General features: G+C 43.0%; 1 protein-coding gene across 4 annotated transcripts in view; it reads left to right on the forward strand.

Annotated features, from left to right (window-relative positions):
* Nucleotides 1–26,173, forward strand: part of LOC146655776 (uncharacterized) — a 118,390-nt gene that overhangs the window by 13,721 nt on the left and 78,496 nt on the right. For all 4 annotated transcript variants that reach the window (XM_085428374.1, XM_085428375.1, XM_085428377.1 and 1 more), the window contains 2 exons: nt 10,210–10,254; nt 12,861–12,905. In XM_085428374.1, coding sequence (XP_085284500.1) covers nt 10,210–10,254; nt 12,861–12,905 — 90 coding nt within the window. The remainder of the gene's footprint in view (nt 1–10,209; nt 10,255–12,860; nt 12,906–26,173) is intronic.

The following is a 26,173-nucleotide window of genomic DNA, read 5'->3' on the forward strand; positions in this document are numbered from 1 at the left end:
TTTGCTTTCTGGGCAGTGTTGCTGGTTTTCCAGGACAGCTACAAGGTCTAAATGTCAAGAAAGACAGAAAGGCCCCGTAGGACGCATTTATACTTCATTGTTAGAGGAAGAGAAATAGAGCTTTCTTTCAGCAGGGAAATATCTATATTGGAATGCCTAGCAAAGTCCATGTTCTGCAGTCAAGGTCCTTTGGAGAGGCTACTGTGCAATTATCTGCAAGCATTCACATTTTCTCCCAAATATCCCAAGCAGTGTGAATTGGTAAATCATACATTTGTTCAATCACTTGAAAATTGGTGTAGTTTAAAAAAAAGATTCATGACAGCTCAATAGACAAGTGGAAATGTAAATTGTAAATGCCCAGTCACTGAAAATTGTGGGTGTCGCGTCAGTTGGAGGACAAGAAAAACATGAAGGAACCATCAAATACCGAGACAAAAAGTGTTATTATTCCCTAGACAAATCACATTGTTTGGAGAGTCAAATCCCCTTTTAGCTGCCTGTACAAGGTTAAAAAGTGACAAAAGGGAGAAAGCTCTGAATGAAAAGAATTCACAGGGACGAGCAGGTGGTGGTACTGTACGCCTGATAAGACTATATGGCTTTTGGGGGTCAGTATCCTAATTACCAGGCTGTGGGATTAAGATATGTAGGATGACTGTAAGAGTTTTTGTTCCGTGAAAACCAGTCATTTCTGCAAGGCACAAAAGCATCATTTTAAATCATTTATACCTTTAGCATCCAACTCTGGAATTTGTAATCGGGCTTTTTTGAGCTTTCTACACCGTGAGTTGTTACTGCTGCTAAAGAGGCATCGTGATTAGTGCTGGTAATCCTTTGAACAGCACCAAAAATGTACTGCCTGTGTGCAAGCATATGATTATAGATTGTTTTTCTTTCTAGCAGAGTAAAAAGGACTATATTTCGTCACTTTTGCATGCCAGTTGTCACAATGTCACTGAAAATCTGGAGACACTGAACATCTGTAATTGTTAGAACAGATACATAACAAATAATAAAGACATGGATGCTTAATCCTTTTAACTTTTTTAGCTTTTTATTTTGTTAGCTGATGTTTAAAATAGGCAGCGATCATTTTAAATATCATTTTTAAACTAGCTTTGTTTAAGAAAGAAAGAAAGAAGCAAAGGAAAACAGGTTGCTCTAATCAAATACGTTGATGTGCTATAATTGGCCTCTAATGATTCTTAAATGACCCAGCAGAGATCGGTTCTCAAGCTGTAATGTGTCTGTGCATTTGGAATGTGGTTGAAGTGCTGGTGATTAATTAGTTTCTGGTAATTGGTGTGGGTATTTAAAGTGGGTAAAATATAACAGGCTGCTGGTTCAGTTTGCAGTATAGCAGGCACTGTGCAAGTTGTCAGTGCTTTTGTTACATCAAAAAATAGCCATTTAATGTCCCAGTAAGTGTTAACCTGGTACCTAAACGATGTCCAAATAGCACTTTAGCACATATCTTTTATCTGTCTACAAATAAACCAACAATAATTTGAACATGCTTCTCACCCAGGGCCCTTCCTTTTTTATTGTTATTATTTTTCTGCAGGCCACATCGTGCGCTCAGTTACTCATACTGTTAACACCTGAAATCTAATTTCAGGTTTTCAACAAATCAATACTTGGCAAGATTTGTTTACTGACTGAACAACAAAATTTATAACAAATCCTATTACTGGCTTGAACACTAAATCAATGGCGTTAAGCAAAGACATGATCAGGGGCCACACATTCATGACTAAGCCATCTCGTTCAATCAGTTAACACACCACCGGTATTAAAAGCAGAAGCTAAAAAGAACCCTGGTGATTTTTTGGTAGTTATATTAGACCAGCTGTTGCGACTGCTGATCAGATAAATGTGATTTTGCTGCCACATTGAATAGAAACTTATACATGAGCTAAACTAAGAGCTAGGCACACTTCATTTACATTTCTAATATAGTTCTATTTTCACCTTTTTTTTCTTGATCTTTTTATTCACCTCTTCAATCACTTTTTATTCATGCTATGATGTAGTAAATTAGCTGCTCAAAGTGCAGAACACACAAAAACCATCCATCCAGCCACTCTCTTATGCTTATCTAATTCAGGGACGGGGGAGCTGGTGCCTTTCCCCGCTCCTGTAGGGTGAGTGCTGGGGTACACACTGACAGCTTTCTAGTGTGACACAGAGCTACAAAAATCATTTTCAATAAAAATATAATCTGCAATTCAAGTTGAATACTTGTTCATATGCAGATGACAATTGAAATCAATACTTCAGCTATAGCAGCATGAAACCATCTGTGTACTGACAGTAAGATACACACACTGGACACTTTATTAGGTATACCTGTTCATCCACTTAATGATGCAAAAATCTAATCAGCTGATGACATGGCAGCAACATGGCAGATCAGTGTATTTAGGTGTGCAGACATGGTCAACACAGCCTGTTGTTAGAACTTAATTATAAGAATGGGGAAGAAAGGTGGTTTAATTTACTTTGAATGTTGTTGATTTGAGAGATCTGGTCGGTAGTGCCAAACAGGCAGAACCTGCTCATCTGCTGGGATTTTAAATCCTGTAAACCCTTAAAAAATTATAGGATTTGTGAGGAATGGTCTGAAAAAGAGAAAATGTCAAGTATGCAGCTATTCTGTGGATCAAAATGCCTTGGTGATCTCACAAGTCAAAGGAGCATAGCCAGAGTGCTTTAAGCTGACCAGCCAGTGTGTGCAGAAGAGCATCTCTGAACTGTCTGAAGTTACGTTGAAGCAGATGGGCGACATCATCAGAAGACCACACTGGGGACCACTCAACTAAAAAAGAGAAAAACTGAGACTACAATTCACATGGGGTCACCCAGAATCAGAAAATAGAAGATATAAAAAATGTCACCTGGTCTAATAAGTTTCTGTTGCAACATTTGGAAAATTGTCAGAATTTGGAATAACTAACTTAAAGCATGGATCCATCCTGCCTTTTATCAATGGTTCAGGCTGGTGATGAATGGAGAATATTTTCTTGGTACATTTTCAGCCCCAGATAGGCATCATTTTTGCTGACCATATCCACAGTGTACCCATCTTCTGATGGCTGCTTCCAGCAGTATAATGTGCAATATCACAAAGCTTAGATTATCTCAAACTGGTTTCTTGAACATACCAATGAATTCTCTATACTCGAATGTACTTAAAGTGCCTCCACAGTCACCAGATGTCATTCCAATAGAGTACCTTTGAGATGTGGTAAAGCAAGAGAGTCACATCATGGATGTGTAGCCAACAAATCTGCAACAACAGTGTGATGCCATCGTGTCAATATGGACAAAAATCTATGTTAAAGTTTTCCATTGTGCTGTTAGATTGATACTGTGAAGAATTAAGGCTTTTCTGAAGGCACAAGGGTCCAACCCAGTACTAACACTGGGTAGCTAATAAAGCTGCCAGTGAGCATATACTAATGTAGCTAATTTGGCGTTTTAATTAGTCCACAAACCACACATTGAAAGATGATCAATAGTTTTGGTCACCCAATTGTGAAACTGTAAGAGTTATGATTTTGATTTGTCAGGCTGATCTACATGTGATGTCAAACAGTGTAGGCTGTATTCTATTCACTGACAGTATTGTATTGTATCTTTTTTTGTATTGTATCTTTATTTGTTTCAGACATATAAAACAAAAAACAATATATACACACTACATATATTTTCATTTACAGATACGAATATATATGTAGATATACACACACACACGTATGTGTTCAGATAAACAAAAAATATATAATGAAATAAAACAAAATCGTCTGACATAATGTAACAATGTTTGGTCTGAAAAGGAGTAGGAAGAAGTATGAACATACTTATTAATTCCTACCCCTGCTCAACATCTTATTGATCCCACATAATTCACCTAATTCCCATCATCACATACTCCACACGATACACGAGGAGAACCTATATAAACTTGGCTACCGTGACTGATATAATTTGGATATAATTTGATATTTTTATACATACAATGGGTGATCATCTTTATCGGTATCATATTCTTCCAAAATCAGTTTTCGAAGTTTTTTCATGAACTTACTAATTCCTGAGCATTGCTGTAGATCTATAGTAAAACTATTCCACAGTTTTACCCCATAAATAGTGACACAAAAGGTTTTAACCTTTGACCGTGCTTTAAGAATCCTTAGATTCAATTTCCCCCTCAATTCATAGTCTCCTTCTCTGTCATAGAACATCCTCTGTATATTTCCTGGTAACGTATTGTATCTGGCCTTGTACATAATTTTTGCAGTTTTATATTTTATAAGATCCATAAACTTCAGTATTTTTAATTTCAAAAACATGATGTTAGTATGGTCTCTAAATCCTGCTTTATTAATCATCCTGATTGCTTTTTTTTGAATTTTACATATTGGTTGAAGTGCAGTTTTATATGTGTTTCCCCAAATTTCCACACAGTATTCCAAATATGGCAATATAAGTGAACAATAAAGTACCCGGAGTGATTTGGAAGGCAAAAAATATTTAACTTTACTTAGTACGGAGATGCTTCTTGACAGTTTGGCTTGTATATGCTTTATGTGAGGTTTCCAGCAGATTTTGTTATCTATTATCACACCCAGAAATTTTGTATCCGAAACTTGCTCTATTTCAACATTGTTTACTAATAATTTTGCTCCTGCATCTTTTTTACAATTTCCGAATAACATAAATGTAGTTTTTTCCAAATTTAATGATAGCTTATTTCTATCAAACCATGTTTTCAGTTTAATCATTTCTTGTGTGACAATTTCCAAAAGCTGATGTAAGTTCTCTCCAGCACAAAAAATATTTGTATCATCTGCAAATAGAATAAACTGTAGTATATCTGATGTTCTGCATATATCATTGATATAGAGGATAAACAGCTTTGGTCCCAATACTGACCCCTGCGGAACTCCACAAACAATGTCCATACACTCTGATTGATATTCCCCAATTTTCACAAATTGCTGCCTGTCTCTCAAATAACTCTTTACCCATTCTAACACCACTCCTCTAATGCCGTAGTACTCCAGTTTATCAAGTAATATGTCATGATTAATTGTGTCAAAAGCTTTTTTTAGGTCAATGAATACACTAACTATACATTGTCTTTTATCTATATTGTTGGTGATATTTTCGATCAGTTCCATTAATGCCAATGATGTTGATCTATTTGATCTGAAACCATACTGACTATCCGTTATTATTTTGTGTTTATCTATAAATTTGTCAAGTCTATTACTAAAGACTTTTTCCAGTATTTTTGAAAATTGAGAAAGTAGAGAGACAGGCCTATAATTTGTGAATTGGTGTCTGTCACCATTTTTAAACAGTGGTGTTACTTTAGCTGTTTTCATTTGTTTTGGGAATGCACCAGTTTGTAAGGACAAATTGCAAATGTGTGTTAAGGGTTTGGAAATGCCCTCTATCACTCTCTTAACGATTTCCATATCAATGTCGTCAGAGTCTGTAGAGTTTTTTGTTTGTGATTTCCCAACAATAGCAATGATTTCCATTTCTTCCACCACCGTTAAGAACATTGAATGAGGATTGCGGTCAATGAGTCTAGTTTCTTTCTCTACAGAATCTGTTATATCAGGAATTGTTTCAGCCAAGTCTGGCCCAACACTTACAAAGAATTTATTGAACTCATTTACCACATCTCTCATATTAGTAATATTTCTATCATTATTTGCGAAATACGAAGGATAGTCTGCCTGCCCCGAGCCCTTTTTGATGATGGTATTTAATGTTTTCCAGATCCCTTTAATATTATTTTTATTCATAATCAGTAATTTTTCATAGTATTCCTTTTTACATGACCTTAAAATACTCGTTAATTTATTTTTATATTTCTTGTATTTATTTTCAGCTTCTGTGCTTCTGTTCATTATAAATTCTCTGTATAAGGTATTTTTCTTCTTACATGCATTTTGCAATCCTTTTGTAATCCATGGGCACTCTGCATATTTTTGTTTTTTACTATATTTCTTTACTGGGCAATGACTATTATATAACAGTTTAAATTTTCCTAAAAAAATCTCATAAGCTTTATCAATATTTTTTTCCTTATACAGCATCTCCCATTCTTGCTTGAGTAAATCACTTTTGAATGCGTTTATTGACTCTTCTGTTCTCACTCGTTTGTATTTTATTGTGTTTTGCTGTTTAACCTTCCTGTAATTGCTGTTATACACTATAAAAACAGGTAGATGATCACTGATGTCATTAATTAGGAGACCACTTATGGTTCTATTTTCTATTTCATTAGTAAATATATTGTCTATTAGGGTTGCCGACTGTGCTGTAATCCTGCTGGGCTTAGTGATCACTGGAAAAAGTCCCAAGCTATACATTGTATTAATAAATTCCTCTGTCGCTCTCTGCTTGTTTGGATTTAGTAGATCTATGTTAAAATCCCCACAAATGAACATGACTTTTTGATTTGTCCTAATGAATGTTTTATCTACCCACTCCTTAAAAATTTCAATATTAGAACCTGGTGTTCTATATATACAGCTTACAATGACATTTTTCTCTTTTCCCATACTAATTTCTATTGTTACACACTCTAATATATTATCTACCGCCACCGTCATTTTTTCTACCATCTTGTATTTTAAATTTTTATCCACAAACAAGGCCACACCACCGCCATTCTTATTCTTTCTATTTGTAAGATTTAATTCATATCCATCTATTACAAAGTCCTCTCCTTTCTGTTTATTAATCCATGTTTCAGATACTGCAATCACACTGAATGGATGTGTAAATTTGCTTAAATATTCCCTTATTTTGTGAAAATTTGCATATAAACTTCTACTATTAAAGTGGATTATAGATATTTTGCCGTCGACCTTGACAGTTTTGTTGAATTGTTCTTCAGTATGATAGTAGCAGGTATTTTTGATGTTAAAAAAGTTCAGTTCTGGATCAATGTCCTGCTCTGTGAAGTGTGTTTTGTATTCCGTGTTTACTGGTGAATTTATCTCCTGATTAGCAATCCTTTGTGGTAGCAATGTATAATTCCCAGATAATGAATTAATTGATTGTTTCATCCTTGAATACGTTACGCTTTAGCTTCCGTTGTTGTCTTCTATTACCTGCTTTGATGACTGTAGATTGTTTGTCCCGCTCCTTGCCTTTGTAGTCAAGTGACCTGTTAATATTTTTCCAGATCCTGGATGCATTTGATGACCAGCACCTTGGCTTCCTCCGGTGTACCGTTGAGCTTTATAAATATTTTACAGTTTGCAGTCCAGGTGTTCTGAATTTTACCCAGTTTCTTTAGGTAGCTAACCTTTCTACACAAGTGGCAGTTTGTTCTTATAATATTAATTATGCTTTGATAGTCAGTCATTTATTTATTTATTTTATCTTATTTACACTGGCCTTGTTGTAGATTCATCTGTGTGGTATATTATGGTAGCATTTCACTTCTTCTACGTTATATTTAATTCTCATTGATCCCTGAGTTTCTAAGGCCAGTTTCTACCTGTTTCTCCCTGGTGGAGTGGACTTACAGGCGCTAGATGTTTAGAAGAGCTAAAGGTTTGCGTTGTCAGACCACATTCAGGATGCTTTCTGAGAATCATTTCTGTACAAACTCAAAATCCAATTTACAAAAATCTATTTTAAGTTAAGCCAACATTTAGAACTTCCATTTGTTATGAGATAGAGTAGGGTGTGTGTTTCAGTGTGCGATTTTTCACAAGCAATGGGGCAGTGTTTGTGCAGTCTGAGCCATCATAGTTCATTTTGCGCAGTGGAGGGCTTTGCCTGCTTCAAAGGTCCAGAATGATTTTCATTATGGAAACCTAAAGGAAGCGAGGGAGAAATGCAAGTGTTGAAGAGATGTAGCTACCAACTTACAAATCCTTGGCTCCAGAGCTTCAGTCTTAAGAGACATCATTACTTATGACTTGTGCATATCTGTAAAACTGCATAAATGTTCACCAAACTAATTTTTTAGGGGCTTTTAAAATGTAAAAGTACCTTTCCCTAAGCAATTTATTTTCTGCTTTTTTGTTACGTGCACAACGATACACCGCATACTGTTTAAGGGGGGGGGGGGACTGCTGCTTCGTGTGATGCCACCACACTCAATTAAATTATTATCTGCTCTTAAGTGTTAGACGGCTTATTATATTTCATCTCGCCAGCTGTTTTCCTATTATATTATTTGCTTGTTCCTATATATAACACTACAAAGTTGGTGCCATGAAAGTAAATTGTTTTGTGTATGGAGGTACAACATTTACACATCATGCCACTTGATGTAAAGACTTGCATACAGGATACCTTTGTGTTTCTGTCCTTTTAACACAAGCTTCTCCGTCCTGATTGTTGCCTCTGACAGGATTTTGTAAGGAATCTTTAGCTCCTCCATGATTACAGATAGGAATTTATGTTCAGATCATGGGAAAATGGACAAATTATGTAAGGAATTATACATTAGTATAATAAAAACTAGACCTATAGGTTTCTTAAACGCTTTGTTTAGTTTGGCAAGACCCACATGTTGCTGTCATATTGCTAGCCCAGTATTCATGGGACAGTTAAACAATGAGAAACTCTGATTTATATTACAATACATTTAACAAGGGGTAACAAAGTCATATAAAACTCTGTTATTGAGGTAATCTTATAAGACTTGAGAATCTCCTTCTGTATAAGATTAAAAATAGTCCGAGTATACTTACTAACAATTTAGATTGACTTTGTAGAGATTAATCAAAGACATCTGGGCAATTTAGAGCATTTAAACAACCAAAATGAGAAGTGCAGGCCAATCATCGTGACCTACACAGAGGGTTTCTTGGGAAAATGGGTGGGGATTACTTTTGCTGTGTTACTCTGACAGAAAGTACTATCCCGCATTACAGTGAGAGTTTGATGGAGGATTCTAATGCAGTGCAAAGGGATTAAACTGCTATGATTAATCCAGAATCCCTCAGGAAATTAAACAGATAAGTAGTGGGTTATAAGAATGCAGCTTACTTGAAAGGAAATCCATTTTCTATGGCCTTGCACATAAACCCTGGTATTACTAGATTTACAGCTCCTGCATGTACTTGCTCAAAAAATAAATAAATAAATAAAACAGAGGCGTAATGGCGAAATTAAAACTTCTTTCCCTTTTACAATACCCATAATTTGTTTTGCACCATTTACAATTCTCATGCCCTTATGGCTTGTGTTTTCAATTAGTACCCCCTAATTCAATTTATACCCATTCTACCTCTAAAGTGAGTTATAATAGGAATTTCACTCAAGATGGTTTATTATTTCACTAACACTTTGATTGGCTGTCAAAACCTTTCATTGCTCCTATTGTAATAATAAGTGTTGTACTATTATTAGCTTTTTAAAAGGTTCGTGTCAGTGGGTGAAAAGAAAACTTTAGTGGGTGAAGAATGAATGGCTGACAGCATTGTGAAATATACATACCACGGACAATGCATGAATGTCTCGCGTCTAATATGAATGCTTAACATGCTACAATTGTTCACATGACCAGTGAATTATCAAATGTTTTGTATTTTTAAAAGGTAGAGTGGACATGCTCAGAATAATGGATGCAATAATAAGGCTCATCGTTTATCCTCCAGCCTAGAAAGCAATTCATTTGTTAAATTAGCAACATTTTCTTGCACTTTCCAAACAAACCTATTGAGAGCCAGCAAACAGGGCTCGTAATGAAGATGTCACAATGAATGGACATTATGCTTAATTAGATTCTTAGCTTGCAGCATGTTCTACATTTGCTTAATTTGCTAAATAACAGTCCAGCCTCTCCTCTCAGCAGCACTGCGGACAGTACCTCTTTCTTTTATCCTCTCTCCAGTCTGTCTTTACTGTCTATAAAAGTATATCCCTTAAGACACTTAAACTTCTCTTCCTTTTTTGCCCTGTCTTGTCTAACTTTCTAAAAATAATACAGTTATTAAAACAATATGATGACTCCTAATGGGGTTCAGATATGCACGTTCCAGTTGTTGAGAAACAGTATCCTGATCTGCAGCTGCTGAGGTCCTGTGTCAGCAAGAACTCTTGGAGCAGCTGTAGGAGCGAGATCGTTGTTGAAATGACAAGTGTTCATAAAGCTATTCACTAATGTGTGAACGAGAGACCTTTCACTAACAGGTCCCTGTGTTGTTCCTGTTGCAGGGGAACACAGGGGAGGCTGGGCCTACAGGAAACGGAGGACCCAAGGTAGGTCACTCGCTGAATGACTTGCAAAGCTAACACTCCTCAGTGTTGCTTTGCCCTCACACTTGTGACTAAGGCTTTGAGGAACGCGGGCTCTACGTTTTTTTTTTTTTTTAAAGATATGTTTTAGTTACAAATTGAGTTAGTGTTGCTGTATGGTATACAGATGCTTAAATAGCAGATGGCTCTTTTGATTAAGTGATTTATGGAATCTGTCAGTGCCCCTCTCTGAGATTATTTTCTAACATTATTGGGTTGATTTACTGGCCTGCTTGTGGTGACCTCATCAGAGCAACACAGAAAACAAAGCAATATCAAAATCGAATGAAATATAAAGGTGCCTGCTCAGTACGGCTACCGCTATCCAGTTCCAACCAAGTTCAGGTCCAACCAAGTTCAGGTCCAACCAGCGGCATTTCTAGCTTGGTTGTGTGCCCCCACCGGACATAGTTGGCAGTTTTCCCGAGTGGGACGCCAGCGAGAGATCATGTCCTTGCCACTGCACTCGAAATCCCGGCTAGATGTTTGGGCTGTCTGTCCTGAGAAGATGTCTTGCATGCGTGAGCCTCAGTTGCACCTTCTTAATGAAGTCCTTCACTGTTGAGTGAAAAACAAGTGACTTGAATAACTTGATGCGCATTTGTGAAAACATGTAATTATGTACAGCCTCCCTGAGTAAAAATTAGGACTCAAGAGTGACAAGCAATTCACAGGAAACTTCAGAGGGCAAGAAAAATGCAGATATCTTTCATATGACATATCAGATTGACGCAGCACTTGTTTTGTTCTTTACTAGTCCAGTCTCGTTCCTGATAGTGTTGAGAAAATTACCGTATTTGCAATTTATTTCACTGCAGTTGCTATTTATTCCCTTGCATATTGCGTTGTGTGATATTGTCATCAGTTAGGTTGTTGACTATCAAATGTGGCATCTCAGATGCATGTGTTAATCTCCTCTGCTTTGGGAGGCCAGCCAACTACTTACAGTAATGCTGGTACAAGGGTGTTGTCTCTATATCTTACACTGAGAATACCTTGCAGTATATCATGGAGTGGAAAGAGGGGGTGTGGGATTTTGATTCTATTCTCAGAAAAACACAGCTAATGCATAACAAGACAAGAAAAACACACATATATCCACCAGATACTACATTGAATTTAGGGATCGATTTTACCGAAGATCGTTGTGGAAGCTGTTTATGCATCGTCAGTAAACAGGATTATTCCTGAATGTGGAATATGGCTTAATCCTGGATCTATATCCGTTAAGCTCACTGTGGGACGACTTATTTGCTCGGGAACCTTGATTTGTGAAATAAGGTATAGCACTTAATGGCACGGCTCTCTCCACTTGTACAGGAGCCAGCAAAAGCAATTTTGTTACACAACAGTGCACAAGAAAAGCACCAGCCGTAGCAGTAGTATTGATAAAGATGCTAATGCACAGTGCCATGTATTGAAGTGTTTTGTAGCTTTGCTCAGTTTTGCATCAATAAGGTTTCTTCCTGACCCAGACATATTTTACTGAAACCTGTGTGTGTGGACTATTCTTATACTCGCCTTTCATCCATCTGTGGGCATCCAGTATGTGCATATGCTCTATACATGCTGCGTGTTCGGAGATGTCTACAGATGGCTGTGGGCACTTTTAGCTAAGACACACAGATTTTCAGACTCTTTTGGTCGTCTTAATGTGAGAACAACAATTCCTGCAGCTGTTGGCATTATAAAAGTAATGATATGGTTGCCCTTGGACACTGTAATACTGCAGTTTGCTTGAGCTTTATGGGCCAGCTGAGGTCATTAAACTGTATAGGTTACACTTTCATAAGAGGTTCCAAGACAGCTCACACATTTCTGGCACAGTTCTCCGAAATCACTGGCTGGGCAGCCTGAGAAGAATCACTGATCAGAAAGATATTTGTGGAAATAAGCCCCTAACAGCTTTTTTACTGACTACAAATAATCCCACACATGTTATAGACTTTCCTGAAGCAGAAATGCTGCAGGGAGCTTAATAGCAAATGATACTGCATGTGACTCCTGGATGTGTGGTGTGTGTGGTCTTTCTTCTCCTTAATAAATTCTTGTGTGTTTTTCTGCTGCCATCGCCAAGATCCTTAACTTAGATTCTTAGAACTTCTTTGAAGTTCAGTATTTAACTTTATTCCTTTTTTTTTGCCTGTTTGTATTCATGTGAGTGTATTAACATCCACACAATAACTCCAGAGCAGCACATGATAAATATCATACACCACCCAGTGCATCTGTACAGTGGTGTAATTAGTGTGGCGTCCCTTGGGGAAGGAGAGGGGTGGACCTTATACTTACATTTTTATAGGGATAAATGAAAGCACTATAACTCTTTAATGATTTAATTAAAAGTATTTGTGGACTAATGTGTTCCCTAGCTTATGCAATAAATGTCTCATCAGCCACTTATGAAACACTAAAAACTTTTAAAAGCTAACATCTTTTTTGAGCCTCCATGTGTCTCCTTAACCCTACTTTAGCACCGCTGGGTGTCAGAGTGGGGAAAAAAAAGATGAAAGCATAAACTTTTCAAGGGTCTTTTCTGCACCTTTTAACTTTCAGTCTTGTCATTGCAGGGGGAACTTGGATCAGAAGGGCAAAAGGGAATCGATGGAGAGAAAGTAAGTACCACTATCTTCAGCAGACATATATTCCATACCTAGCACATCAACCAGGTCTGGTTTCGTCAGGGAATCAATTCTTATAGGCTTTTCATTTTCTGTGTGATGACCTGGGGGTAGGAGCGCAGCAGAGTTTTTCTGTGTGGCTGTTTTCAGGTGCTTGTCATATCTGAAGCAGAGCAAGGAGTGCTCTAGCCGACATTGTCCTTCTGCAGTGAAATTAATTGATATGCTGCCATAGGCTTGACATACTAATGGACTAAACTCATTTCCCAAATTACTGTAAGCCCTTTCTGTGTCATTTTAGGTTACATTTTATTGCATGCTCTTAAATCTGGCTGCAGTGATTAGACTAATGTATGTAATATACACTCTGATAAGGCGCACTATTAAATGATAATTGTTTTGAATACATATCCATTCGAAAGAAACAACAACAGCACCACTTAGATCTTATTAAGCGTTTTTAGCCACAAGCAAATCTGTTTTCCTTCCTTTAAAGCATAAATTAAATGAAAGCGTGTTTTTTTTCCCTTTTTTTTCTCTCGCTTTGTTGTTTTTTGCTATACTGCTTTTGTTTGCTCACATAGCACAATCTCAGTAGATGTACTGAAAGCTGTGCAGATGGTCAGTTTAAAGTAGCTTAATAAAGGGACTTCTTTTCATCACCATCTCCCACTTGAGTCAACAAACAGCTGCCACAGAAATCAGCCTCCCTGCAGGCTGCGGACCCGTGATCTGCCATATAACAGAGAGAGAAAGTGGATAAAAAAAAAAAACCGGATAAACATGAGTGTGCGCAGCCAAAAGAGTATTTACTGATTTAATCCAGTAGAATTACCTCCCTGTTTCTTGTAAGTTCTCAGACTGTCAGACACCGATGCGATGGTGCACGCTGCTCCTGATTTAAGGAGAAAAACACAGTGTTGTGTGGTTGGATGCCATACAGTAAACCTGAAAAAAAACCATCTACTGTTTATATTATTTCCTAAGAAATTTTTAAAGAAGTGGTTCAAATAGGAAGGATTGGCTTTGACGAGATAGTCTGTTTTGTCCCTTTTGGAACTGACATCGCTATCGGCTGTTTGAAAAGTGCAGTGAGCTGCTACATTGACAGGATTGGACCAAGGGTCTGCTGAGAGGCGATCCTGCTCCCCTCTGCTCGCTCTTTCTCTGGGTGGCAGGCGTCATTGTTAGTGGTGCTCAGTCATAAACTACTCTGCCACTAGTTTGGTGTGAGGATATATGTTTTCCTAGAGAAGTGACTTGTTTTGATCTTTGTGCATCCCTAGGCTCCGGGGCTTTCTTCGGTCATGCTCAAATGGCTTTTCATGCGTGTGCTGAAGGGATTTATTATACTGTGCCCTACTTCCTTGAGTGATTTGAAACAAAGAAAAAGTTGAGAAATTGAGGTCCTATTTGTGAAGCATTGCTTCTAGCAGGCGTGTTGGTCCAGCATTTCAGATGCCCATTATAGATAATAACGTATGGATCCTGGACGTGCTTAGCCTAGCTTAGCTTGAAGACAGCTGTTCTAGCTAAATCAAAAGTGAAAAAGAAGATACGAGTCCGACCTGCTGTATCTTGTTATCTGGCAAGCTTGCCGCTAGTACATCCAAGAGGCACCTGGGGTTTGCCTTTGAGCTGAGGTCCGTAAACATGTTTTGGACCTGTCTTTGTAGAAAATCACAGAAATGACACTGACATCTATCTTTTCATCTGATGCTGGGAGAGGAAAACAAGTCTATTTTCCCAAAATGTCAGCGCGTTCCTTAGAGAACAGCAAATTTCTGGAGTGTATAGAGAACTTATTCTGCAGTGGATACAGCTTTAAATCAAGCCAAATGCCTTGAGTATTTATTTTTAATTAAGTGATAACAGTTTTATTTACTAAATTGCTTTTTTTCTGCCCCACTTTACTTAAACTTACAAATTTGTGCTAGAAAGCTAGGATCTCGATTCCTTGCACAAGAAATTTTGGGGCACTGCTGTAGCCACATCCTTTAACATACTATATCATCACCCTTGAAACGACATTTCTTCCTCCTGCACCACCAGCTGACGAGCAGTTGTTTTAAGCTGAGATTTTTACCAATTCAATCGGCGTGCTCTGAAATGGCTACTAGCTCATCATCTGTAATTATTGCAGCATAGATAACAACAGAATAAGCTTTCAAACTTGGTGCTGAAGACAGCAGTGAGTGACACTGAACCAGAATAGCAATGCTGAGTGTCATTAAAGCAAGACAATAAGCTGGGAGACTCCAATGCTCTACATGACATGCAGTCATGCGATAATTTCTTCAAATACACACAAGTTTCAGCCATTCATCAACGTCAACACAATGGATTATGTTTCCAGTATGTATCCTTCTAGAAAGAGAATAAATTATGGTACGAATCAAGCTTTCATTATTTGTTTTCTTAGATCAAACTAAGATGGCGGCGCACACAGTTGCAGCAGCTCGATGTACCACTGGTCAGTGTGGTGTTTGGTTATTGTAACGATGGTTAAGTGTTACTGGACAGTGACATGTTGGTTTTCTCTGCACACTGTTGTTGTTCCTTTAAGATTCATGTTTGGTTGGGCTGCAGGAAGTAGTGAGGGTGGTGTACAGGAAGGGGTGGGGGGACCTGGTTGTTCTGTGTGTGTGCCAGGCTGAAGAGAGGTGTAGTTCGAGAGCGCTTCCCCCTGAGTTAACAACCCGCTGGCTTATGTGCCGAATAAACGGACAAACTGAGACCCCAACCGTCTGGTTCTTGTGAACGTTACATTGGTGTCAGAAGTGAAGAAAGAAAAAAGAACCCCAGAACGCCCGAGACCCTGTTGCCGGCGACGCTTGCCGTTACGAGACGAGGATGTTGCCGGGCAGGATTAAGAAGGAGACGGAGGAGAGGGAGGAGAGGGAGGTTCGTCCGCGCTCGCCCGCCCATGGAGTGAGGGAAACGGCGCTGCGGCTGTCTGCAGAGGCTGGATTTTCTCCAGGTTTGACTAGGCTCGGGAACTGTTCGCACAGCGGCCGCGATTCCGGCGGGAAGGAGTCGACCTCGCTTGGCGCGCCGTCACGTGATGTAAACAAACATGGCGGCGCCCAGCAAGCTGCAGCGAATATAAAAACGCCTAAGTTCAGCGGCAAGACGCCATGGGAAGTGTTTATCGCACAGTTCGAGCTGTTAGCTGTTGCAGCTGGCTGGTCTGAGGAACATAAAGCTCTCCAATTGGCTTTGTGCCTGTGTGAGGATGCAGCTGCATGCCTGCTGCTGCTGACCGAGGAGCAGAGGGGAGATTATAATGCTCTGGTCGGAGCACTTCAGAGGCGCTTCGGGCAGTATAACCAACCAGTGCTGCTGAGGTCGGAGTTCCACAACAGACGCAGATTGCCAGGTGAGCCCCTCCGCATTTTGGCCCATGAAGTCGAGTGCCTTTGCCGGAGGGCGTATGACAGCATGCCACCATCAGTGCAGGCGGAGTTAGCTCGGGACCAGTTCCTGCAGGCCCTGAGCCCTAAAGAGCTCCGCATGCAAACTCAGCTTGCTCGGCCGGCCACACTCAGTGCAGCCCTGGAGCTAGCGTTGGAGAGGGAGATGCTTGCAGGATCCTCTGGGGGCGCTGACGACGCACACGTGGTGAGGGCTGTGTCAGCACCTGTGGAACAGATGGAGACGCCAGCGGGCCTGTGCAGTTTGGTGCAGACAGCTTCGCTGCAGTCGCCTTCCCCTCGGGCTGGCCCACACCGCCGACCTCAGAGCTGCTGGGGATGTGGACAAGTCGGACACCTCATCAGGCAGTGCCCCAAGCTTGCAGCGGTTCAGGGAAACGCCCACGGGCCCGTGTAGGCGGGAGTACACGGGCCTGGGAGAACGACATCCCCACACCACCGCCACCTCCACCCGGTGCGGCCATCACTGTGAGCTGGACCCAGGTTGGCGGCTTTTGCCATGTTCCAGTGACGATTGCGGGGGTGTCCTGTACGGCCCTGCTGGACACGGGATCCAATGCAACGCTGGTCCGACCCGATATTGTCCCAACCGGAGCTGCTGTACAACCGACTAACGTGCAACTTAAGACTGTGACCGGTGATCTGGCCCCAATGAGAGGGAAGGGAGTGTTCCAGTTCAAGGTGGGGGACCTCGGTGTGTCTTATGCTGCCTGGGTGGCTGACGTGCAGGACGCCTGCATCCTTGGGCTGGATTTTTTACGAGCCATTGGTGGTGTACTGGACTTAGGCAAAGGCCTCCTCGTACTCCCTGATGGGAAGAAGGTGCCGCTTATTCCTCCCCCGGTCTGCACAGCATCTGCCGCGGCGTCCACCTCCACCGCAGAGACCCCTGCAGACCCGCCAGCAGAACAGCGAGCGGAGGAGGAGGAGGAGGAGAGGCTCTCAGCAGTGAGGAGTATCTGGTCAAAGAACTGTGAGGGGCTGACTCCACAGCAGCAAGAGAGTCTATGGCAGGTACTAAAAGAGTTTAGTGACATTTTTGCCCTGAAAGAAAGTGATGTTGGCTTGACACACTTGGTAGAGCACGTCATTGAGACCGGGGATGCCCAGCCTATTAAAGTGCGCCCCCACCGCCTGCCCCTGGCTCATCAGGAGGCTGCAGACAGGGAGCTGTGTGAAATGATGAAGGCGGGCATCATAGAACCATCTGATAGCCCGTGGGCCTCCGCGGTGGTGATGGTGCCTAAGAAAAAAAGTCCTAGGATGCGTTTCTGTGTGGACTACAGACCACTCAACAAAGTGACGAAGAAAGACTCTTACCCCCTTCCCAGGATTGATGAGTCCCTCGACTTAGTAGCCGGGTCCTCCTGGTTTTCCACCCTGGACCTGCGGAGTGGCTACTGGCAGGTGCCACTGTCCCCGGAATCCAGACCGAAGACAGCCTTCTGCACTAACAGGGGACTATGGCAGTTCAAAGTCCTGAGTTTTGGCCTTTGCAACGCTCCTGCGACCTTCGAGAGGCTCATGGACAGTGTGCTGGCTGGCGTCCCACGGCAACGGTGTCTGGTTTACCTGGATGATCTTCTAGTGCACGGGAGCTCCTTTGATGCTGCCCTGGATGCCCTGAGACAAGTGTTGGAGAGGGTGGCGGCTGCAGGCCTGAAGCTGCATCCCGACAAGTGCCACTTCATGAGGAGGGAGGTGGAGTTTCTGGGCCACAAGCTGGGTCGTGAGGGCATCAGCACTTTGGAGGAAAAAATTCACACCATTACCGAGTGGCCCACACCAGCAGACCAGAAACAGCTCAAAAGCTTCCTAGGACTGGCGTCTTATTACAGGAGGTTTGTGAAGGGCTTTTCCTCCATAGCTGCACCACTCTTCCACCTGCTGCAGAAGGACCGTGACTTCATCTGGACCCAGGACTGTCAGCAGGCGTTCGACACCCTCCGCAGATCGCTGACAGAGTCCCCAGTCCTTGCCCCCCCTGACCCCGCCCTGCCTTTTGTCCTGGACACTGACGCAAGTAATGTGGGGCTGGGAGCGGTGTTGTCGCAGGTTGGACCGGAAGGGGAGAAGGTGGTGGCGTACTTCAGCCGGGTCCTGAACAGGAGCGAGCGGCGCTACTGTGTCACACGACGAGAGCTGTTGGCTGTGGTGGCGGGGGTGAGACACTTTAAGTACTACCTGTGCGGCACAGCATTTGTTGTCAGAACTGATCATGCTGCCCTTCAGTGGCTGATGTCTTTCAGGGAGCCAGAGGGACAGGTGGCTCGCTGGCTGGAGGAGCTCCAAGCCTTCAATTTCACCGTGGAGCACAGAGCAGGGACGCACCATTCTAACGCAGACGCCCTCTCTCGCCGCCCATGTGCTGCAGCTGGCTGCCGTTACTGTGAGAAGCGAGAGGAAATAGAGCGGGAACTCACGACAATAGACGGAGCAGCACAGCTCGCCTGCAGGGTTCTTCTGGTGGTGGATGCAGCGGAGTGGAGGGCACGGCAGGAACAAGACACAGACCTGCTGCCGGTCCTGCAGTGGCTGGAGAAGGGGGAGCAACCCCTTTGGGATGAGGTCACTGGGTTTTCCATCTGTACCAGGGGGCTGTGGGCCAAGTTTGCAGCTCTCAGGCTGAAGGAGGGGGTGTTGGAGCGTGCCTGGAAGGATCCTGCCACGGGGGAGGAGAGGTGGCAGGTTGTGGTGCCAAGGTCGCTGAGGTCAGCTGTGCTGGGAGCCTGCCATGGGAGCACTGGCTCTGGCCACTTTGGGGTCTCCAAGACTCTTCGCCGCCTCCGCCAGGGCTATTACTGGGGTCAACAGCGGAGGGATGTGGAGGACTTTTGCCGCAGCTGTGATGCATGTTCCTCACACAAAGGGCCACAAGACCAGTCCCGGGCTCAGCTTCAGCAACAACCAGCAGGAGCCCCAATGGAGCGAGTAGCTGTGGACGTCATGGGCCCATTTCCTCGCACAGACAGAGGAAACCGCTATGTTCTTGTGGCCATGGACTATTTTACCAAGTGGCCGGAAGCATACGCCATCCCAGATCAGGAGGCTGAGACGGTCGCTGATGTATTAGTGGAGGGGATGTTCAGCCGCTTTGGAACAGCAGAGACCCTCCACAGTGACCAGGGGCGTAACTTTGAGTCCAAGGTATTTGCTGCCATGTGTGAACGCCTTGGGACTAAGAAAACCCGCACCACCCCACTTCACCCCCAAAGCGATGGGCTGGTGGAAAGGTTTAACAGGACGCTGGCCCAGCAGCTAGCCATCCTTACCTCAGAACACCAACGGGACTGGGATTACCATCTTCCCCTTACCCTCATGGCCTACAGGTCGGCAGTGCAGGACTCCACCCAATGTACGCCTGCCCTGCTCATGTTAGGGAGAGAGCTGAGAACTCCTGCAGAGTTGGCTTTTGGGAAACCCCCGGACGCGCCAGAGGCACCACCGGGCCGGGACTACGCAAGGAAGCTGCAGGACCGGCTGGATTCTGCACATTCCTACGCCCGAGAGCAGCTGGCGAAGGCAGGCCTGCGCCAAAAGAGGAATTACGACATCACCACTAAAGGGAGGCACTTCCGTGCTGGGGAGCTGGTGTGGGTCTACAGCCCAAAGAGGAAGAAGGGACGGTGTCCTAAACTGGATAGCAGCTGGGTGGGGCCTTGCAGCGTCCTAGAGCGAGTGGGGGAGGTTGTTTACAGGGTGCAGTTGCCTCCTAGGGGGAGGATAGTAGCGCTGCACAGAGACCGGATGGCCCCCTACAGAGGACAGTCCCTCCCCTCCTTTCCAGAGGGACGTGTACAGAGCGTCCATGACCCTGCTCAGAGGGGCCCCCGACTGGGGCTGCGTTCCCCCCCCTCGGACTCTTCACCCCAAAGCCCCGAAGCTCCGCGTCCTCCTCAGGGGGCTCAGGAGGTCAAGGAGGGAACGTAGGCTACCGCCCCGCCTCAGAGACTGTGTCGTTCCCTCGGGGACGAGGAACTTATTGCTGGGGGGGCAGTGTAACGATGGTTAAGTGTTACTGGACAGTGACATGTTGGTTTTCTCTGCACACTGTTGTTGTTCCTTTAAGATTCATGTTTGGTTGGGCTGCAGGAAGTAGTGAGGGTGGTGTACAGGAAGGGGTGGGGGGACCTGGTTGTTCTGTGTGTGTGCCAGGCTGAAGAGAGGTGTAGTTCGAGAGCGCTTCCCCCTGAGTTAACAACCCGCTGGCTTATGTGCCGAATAAACGGACAAACTGAGACCCCAACCGTCTGGTTCTTGTGAACGTTACATTATCTTTGTACGTTTTGTGTTTTGTTTTGTGCGCGATCAGTCAAGCGAATAACATCTTCAGCAGACATGATCTTCTTAAGATCGGAGTGAGTTACCGTGTGAGCGTGACCATGGAATTTATCCACTCACACAAAATACCAGAGGAAGTAGCAAGGAGACCGGGCGCTCCTTGGATTACTATTCCGGCGGGAGGGAGACGCAGACGGCGACGAGAGAGAAGGAGGAAGCGAGGCTGCCGGGCTGGCGTGCTAACCAGGCTAAGGAGGAAGCCTTTCAAACCACCGCTCCCGAGTTTATATCTCTCGAATGTCAGATCCTTGGCGAACAAGATGGATGAACTAAGGTTACAAATAACAACGGACAATCACATCAAAAACTCATGTATTCTTCTAATCACTGAGTCCTGGCTGCATCAGTCCATCCCGGACTCTGCTATTGAGCTAGCAGGCTACACCGCACAGCGCCAGGATAGAACAAACAATTCCGGTAAGAGAAAAGGAGGGGGAATCTGTATATACGTGAATAACAGCTGGTGTACAAACACAGTGATCATAGACCGTCACTGTTCTCCGGACATAGAATATCTGACTGTCAAATGCAGGCCCATCTATCTTCCACGGGAGTTCACTGTTGTGGTAATAACAACTGTTTACATACCGCCAGATGCAAATACTAACGTGGCACTAGCGCTTTTGCACACGAACATCAACAATAAACTCAATAAATACCCTGACGCAGTGCACATTATAGCGGGTGATTTTAATCAGGTGGATTTAAAAACAGCTATCCCTAATTTCCACCAGCATGTGAAGTGTGCCACGAGAGGGGCTAACACCTTAGATAAAGTCTATTCCAACATCAAGAAGGGCTACAGGGCAAGACCCTTACCACATCTGGGCCAATCTGACCATTTATCCCTGCTCCTAATTCCTGCATATGCCCCAATCAGGAAAACTGCGTCGACCATCACTAAAACTATAACAACATGGCCAGAGGGCGCTTCTCAACAGCTACAGGACTGCTTTGACAGAACCAACTGGAATATCTTCCAACATCAAGACCTGGAAATGTTCACAAACAGTGTCCTCTGTTACATCAAACACTGTATAGACACTGTCACAGTAGACAAGCAGATCCGGGTTTACACCAACCAAAAGCCATGGATGACCCGGGAAGTCCAGCAGCTGTTAAAAGAGAGGAACAGCGCCTTCAGGTCCGGAAGCAGGGAGAGCTACAGCAGGGCTAGAGCCAACCTGAAAAAAGGCATTAAGAAGGCCAAGGCGGACTATAGGAAGAAGATCGAGAACCACCTAGAGAGTAAGAACAGCCGGCTGGTGTGGCAGGGTGTCCAGCAGCTGACAAACTACAAGTCCAAATCAGGTATGGCTGAAGGTGACCCAGCATTGGCGGAGGAGCTGAACATCTTCTTCACACGCTTTGAGGTCACTGCACCCTATGCCTCAGAGGAACAGCTACACCATACAGCCCACAGCAGCAGTACCATCATCACTCTGGAGGAGCATGAAGTGAGGCGCACCCTGCGGGCTGTTAACCCGAGGAAGGCAGCCGGCCCAGATGGCGTACCAGGACGTGTGCTGAGAGACTGCGCAGACCAGCTTGCCTATATTTTCACCAGGATTTTTAACCAATCCCTTGAACAGTCAAACGTCCCACCCTGCCTCAAGACCTCCACCATAATACCCTTGCCCAAGAAATCTCATATCTCTAGCCTAAATGACTATAGACCAGTGGCACTAACCCCGGTGGTGATGAAGTGCTTTGAGAAACTTGTGCGTTACCACATTACAGCAGCCCTACCCAGCAGCCTTGACCCACACCAGTTTGCCTACAGAGCAAACCGATCGACAGAGGACGCCATAGCAACAGCACTCAATGTAGCATTAACACATCTGGAGAGGCAAGGAAGCTATGTGCGTATGCTCTTTGTGGATTATAGCTCGGCATTTAACACCATTCTTCCATACAAACTGGACGCCAAGCTAAAAGACCTAGGGCTTCCTCACAGCACCTGTAAGTGGATCAATAGCTTCCTCACCGACCGCAGACAGAGAGTGAGAGTGGGACGTTACACATCTCCAGCCCTAAATCTAAGCACTGGGTCGCCACAGGGCTGCGTGCTTAGTCCACTGCTCTACTCGCTTTATACACACGACTGCAACCCCGCCCACCAGAGCAACGCCATTGTAAAGTTCGCAGATGACACTACTGTGGTGGGGCTCATATCTGGGGGAGATGAGTCTGCCTACAGAGATGAGGTGGAGCGGCTGTCTTCATGGTGCAAGGATAACAACCTTCTCCTAAACACGAAAAAGACCAAAGAACTCATAATTGACTACAGAAGACACAAGACAGAAATCCAACCACTAATCATCAGCGACGACTGTGTGGAGAGGGTGGCAGACTTCCGCTTCTTGGGAGTCAGCATAGAGGGAAACCTATCCTGGAGTGTGAATACCTCTGAGCTACTGAAAAAGACACAACAGAGACTGTACTTTCTGAGAGTGCTTAGGAAGAACAACATCACACAGAGACTGCTGGTGTCTTTCTACAGAGCCTCCATCGAAAGCATACTAACGTACTGCATAGGCATATGGTACGCTAGCTGCACAGTGGCTCAGAGGAAAGCACTCCAGGGAGTAATCAACGCTGCCCAAAGGACAATCGGCTGCCCTCTCCTCAAACTGAAAGACCTACACAGTTCCCGCTGCCTCAAAAGAGCCCATAACATCATAAAGGACACCTCACACCCTGGACACTCCATGTTCGAACTGCTGCCTTCAGGTAAACGGTATAGAACAACATACACAAGGACTAACAGACTCAAACACAGTTTCTACCCAATTGCAATATCATGTCTCAATGCTACTAAAAGCAGATGACTTTCATTGCCCCTGTTGTCATTTGTGCCCTTGATGTTGGAATGCTTTCAGACATGTTTTGTTGGATGCGCTAACAAATTGACTGAGTGATTGATTGTTTGAGTGATATATCAACTAGGTCGTATGTTGAGTGTCTGTATGGGGCCTTAGGCCTGGATTGCTTGGGTGTATCTACGGTATGAGTATACTGTATTTTATATGTATTTCTATCTTTTATATCCTATCATTATAGTTTTTAAGTATTTAATTATAGTTTTTAAGTATTTATCTTTTGTGATGTTGCACTGACCAGAGACATCTTTCAATTTCATTGTACCTGTGACAATGACAATAAAGAATATTCATTCATTCATTCATATTCATTCATTCATTCATTCATTCATTTGTTTGTCCCTTTTTTCCCACAGCTATGCTTTCTCTGTGAGTCATTTGACTTCTTGATCTAACATTTGCATTCGATTTCGAATAATATGATGGCAGGACACTGTAGACAAATAGATGGGATTTAAACTAGCCCCATGTCTCATCAGTGTGCAGCGAGCATTACAGGATTAAAAACCAGTATCCCCAGTGTCAGGTGATAGGATGAAGCTGAGCCTCATCGACTAAATAAATCTGCAATAAAGCTGGGCCGTCTTTCCAGTTAATCACTTACAGAAATTAGTGCTAAGAGACTCGAAAGTCCTAAAATCGTCATTTGTAGCGAATAAACAGCCCCTAGCAGGAGAAATAAATACTGTCCTTAGTATTGTAATGTCACTTTAAATGAATATACTGTAATTATTGTTTCTGCTTATTTAGAAGGTAAGAAGCAGGGAGCACGGCAAACACACTCCCTGCTTAATAACAACAACGCAGAAAATGTCTGTTTAATGTAAATAAATTAAAAGCTGTCTATGGTGCACAAATGTATTTGATGATTTCAGTTAACCTATTTACTCTGACCACTCCTGTGACTTCATCACCTGATCTGTCCTTTTACTGCAATTAGCTCATATCCCATTTTTAAAGCTGGTGTGTTATTTAAAGCTAGAGTAGACACCCGAGAAGCCGGAATTCTGTGTATGAGCATGTGCTCCGGTATCATTTTGCAGATACACCTCCTATGGGATGGGACGTGTTACTTTGTGGGTAATTCAAGTTACATTCGTGGAGACAGGATGTTCAGCTGAAGAGTGAAGTGTCATAGGAAAAAACAAGGGACTAGTCACACCGATGAAACATGATATCCCTTGTCCTAGATGATCTGTGACAGTGTAGTCTAATATCCTCGCACTACGAGCCATTGTTTGGGTTTCCTGGGTAAATTGTATTTATTCAGAAAGTGCAGAAGCTGTCAGTGCTACAGCCCGATGCCAGTGTGATTAGTCTTATATCAGAATGTACGGGGTAGTGCATTGCTGAGCAAAGGGAAAGTCACAAAAGGCATTTCCTTCTGTAACCTCCATGGCATTTGTACACCAGCACTCAAGATATCTATGTTACTTACAGATCCTGTTCCATGGAGCTTTAAAGGCCTGTCATTCGGTGTAACAGCATTTCCCCACCATAGCATTCAGAATACTTACTATAGTTTTTAATTTAGCCTTCACTCAATAAGGCCAAACCTTGTTTGTGATGATTAAGTTGTTTACAGTAGTTAGAACTTGCAATCATTCTCCTGCTTCTTAGACAAGGGCACCGACCTGCAGCTGCTCTAGTTGGTAAAAGGTAAAAGTAAACACAATTAGACCGCATTTGTTCATCCCTACTTCTCTGGCTCTGTTTATTTGCTTGCTTTAGTTGTCTTGTGCTGGGGAGTTGCCAGATTGTCTTGTCTCCGCTACCTGAGCGAAGAGACACAGTGGTGTGTGTAATTAGCAGGCAAGTGTACACAGCTCCCCACAGTGTTCTGACCTCGTGCTGCAGGAACAACTGCCACACAGTCAGCACCAACTTATTCCCAGCCCCTTCTGCCTCCTTTATCCTCCCCTGTAAATGCAACAAAGCCCCAAGCTTGCAACAGAAGCTAACAATATATCCGGCCCCTGTCTGCATCTCGCTCTTTGTCATCGTGCACCTAAATTAAGCCTATGGGCTCACGACTGAGTCCATTAGATAGAGACAAAGCCTCTTAACCATGCTGTAGTGTAGCAGGAAGAATAATAAAAAAGAAATAAAAATGCACTTTTTTAGATGCTCTCTCTTCAGGTAGCATTTTAGCAATTTAGCAACGGTCAGCCGAGATTATTTTAAACAGCATTATTTCAGAACAATCGCTAAAGCACCGCTTCTTTAACGCCTACATTCATTGATTTGCATTTTGATTAATTGTTTGCTTTTGACTTAGTATCTTATCCATTCCTTGAAATAAATTAAGAACGGGCTTGTTCTTAGGAATCACTTTACATATTGTTGGAGATATTTCATGTAATTACTGTGTACATGAATGGCTCAAACTGCACATTGACTTATAATGAAAAAATATAGGTGTATGGATTCAAATGGTAGTATAGTGTATTTGTTTTTCCTTTTAACCACTTTTGTGCTGAATCTGATTTGACCATTTTTCTATTAACAAACGTATGTATTGTGTCTGACATTTAACTTACTCAGAGGGCATTCTGGGATAGCTTTACACCCTGACAACTGTGTAAAACTGGTAGGTTTCAAATGT

The sequence above is a fragment of the Rhamphochromis longiceps genome, linkage group LG13 (genome assembly GCF_057381845.1).
Source record: "Rhamphochromis longiceps isolate RC_006_pf linkage group LG13, R_longiceps_female_GT1.1, whole genome shotgun sequence".
Taxonomy (NCBI): domain Eukaryota; kingdom Metazoa; phylum Chordata; class Actinopteri; order Cichliformes; family Cichlidae; genus Rhamphochromis; species Rhamphochromis longiceps.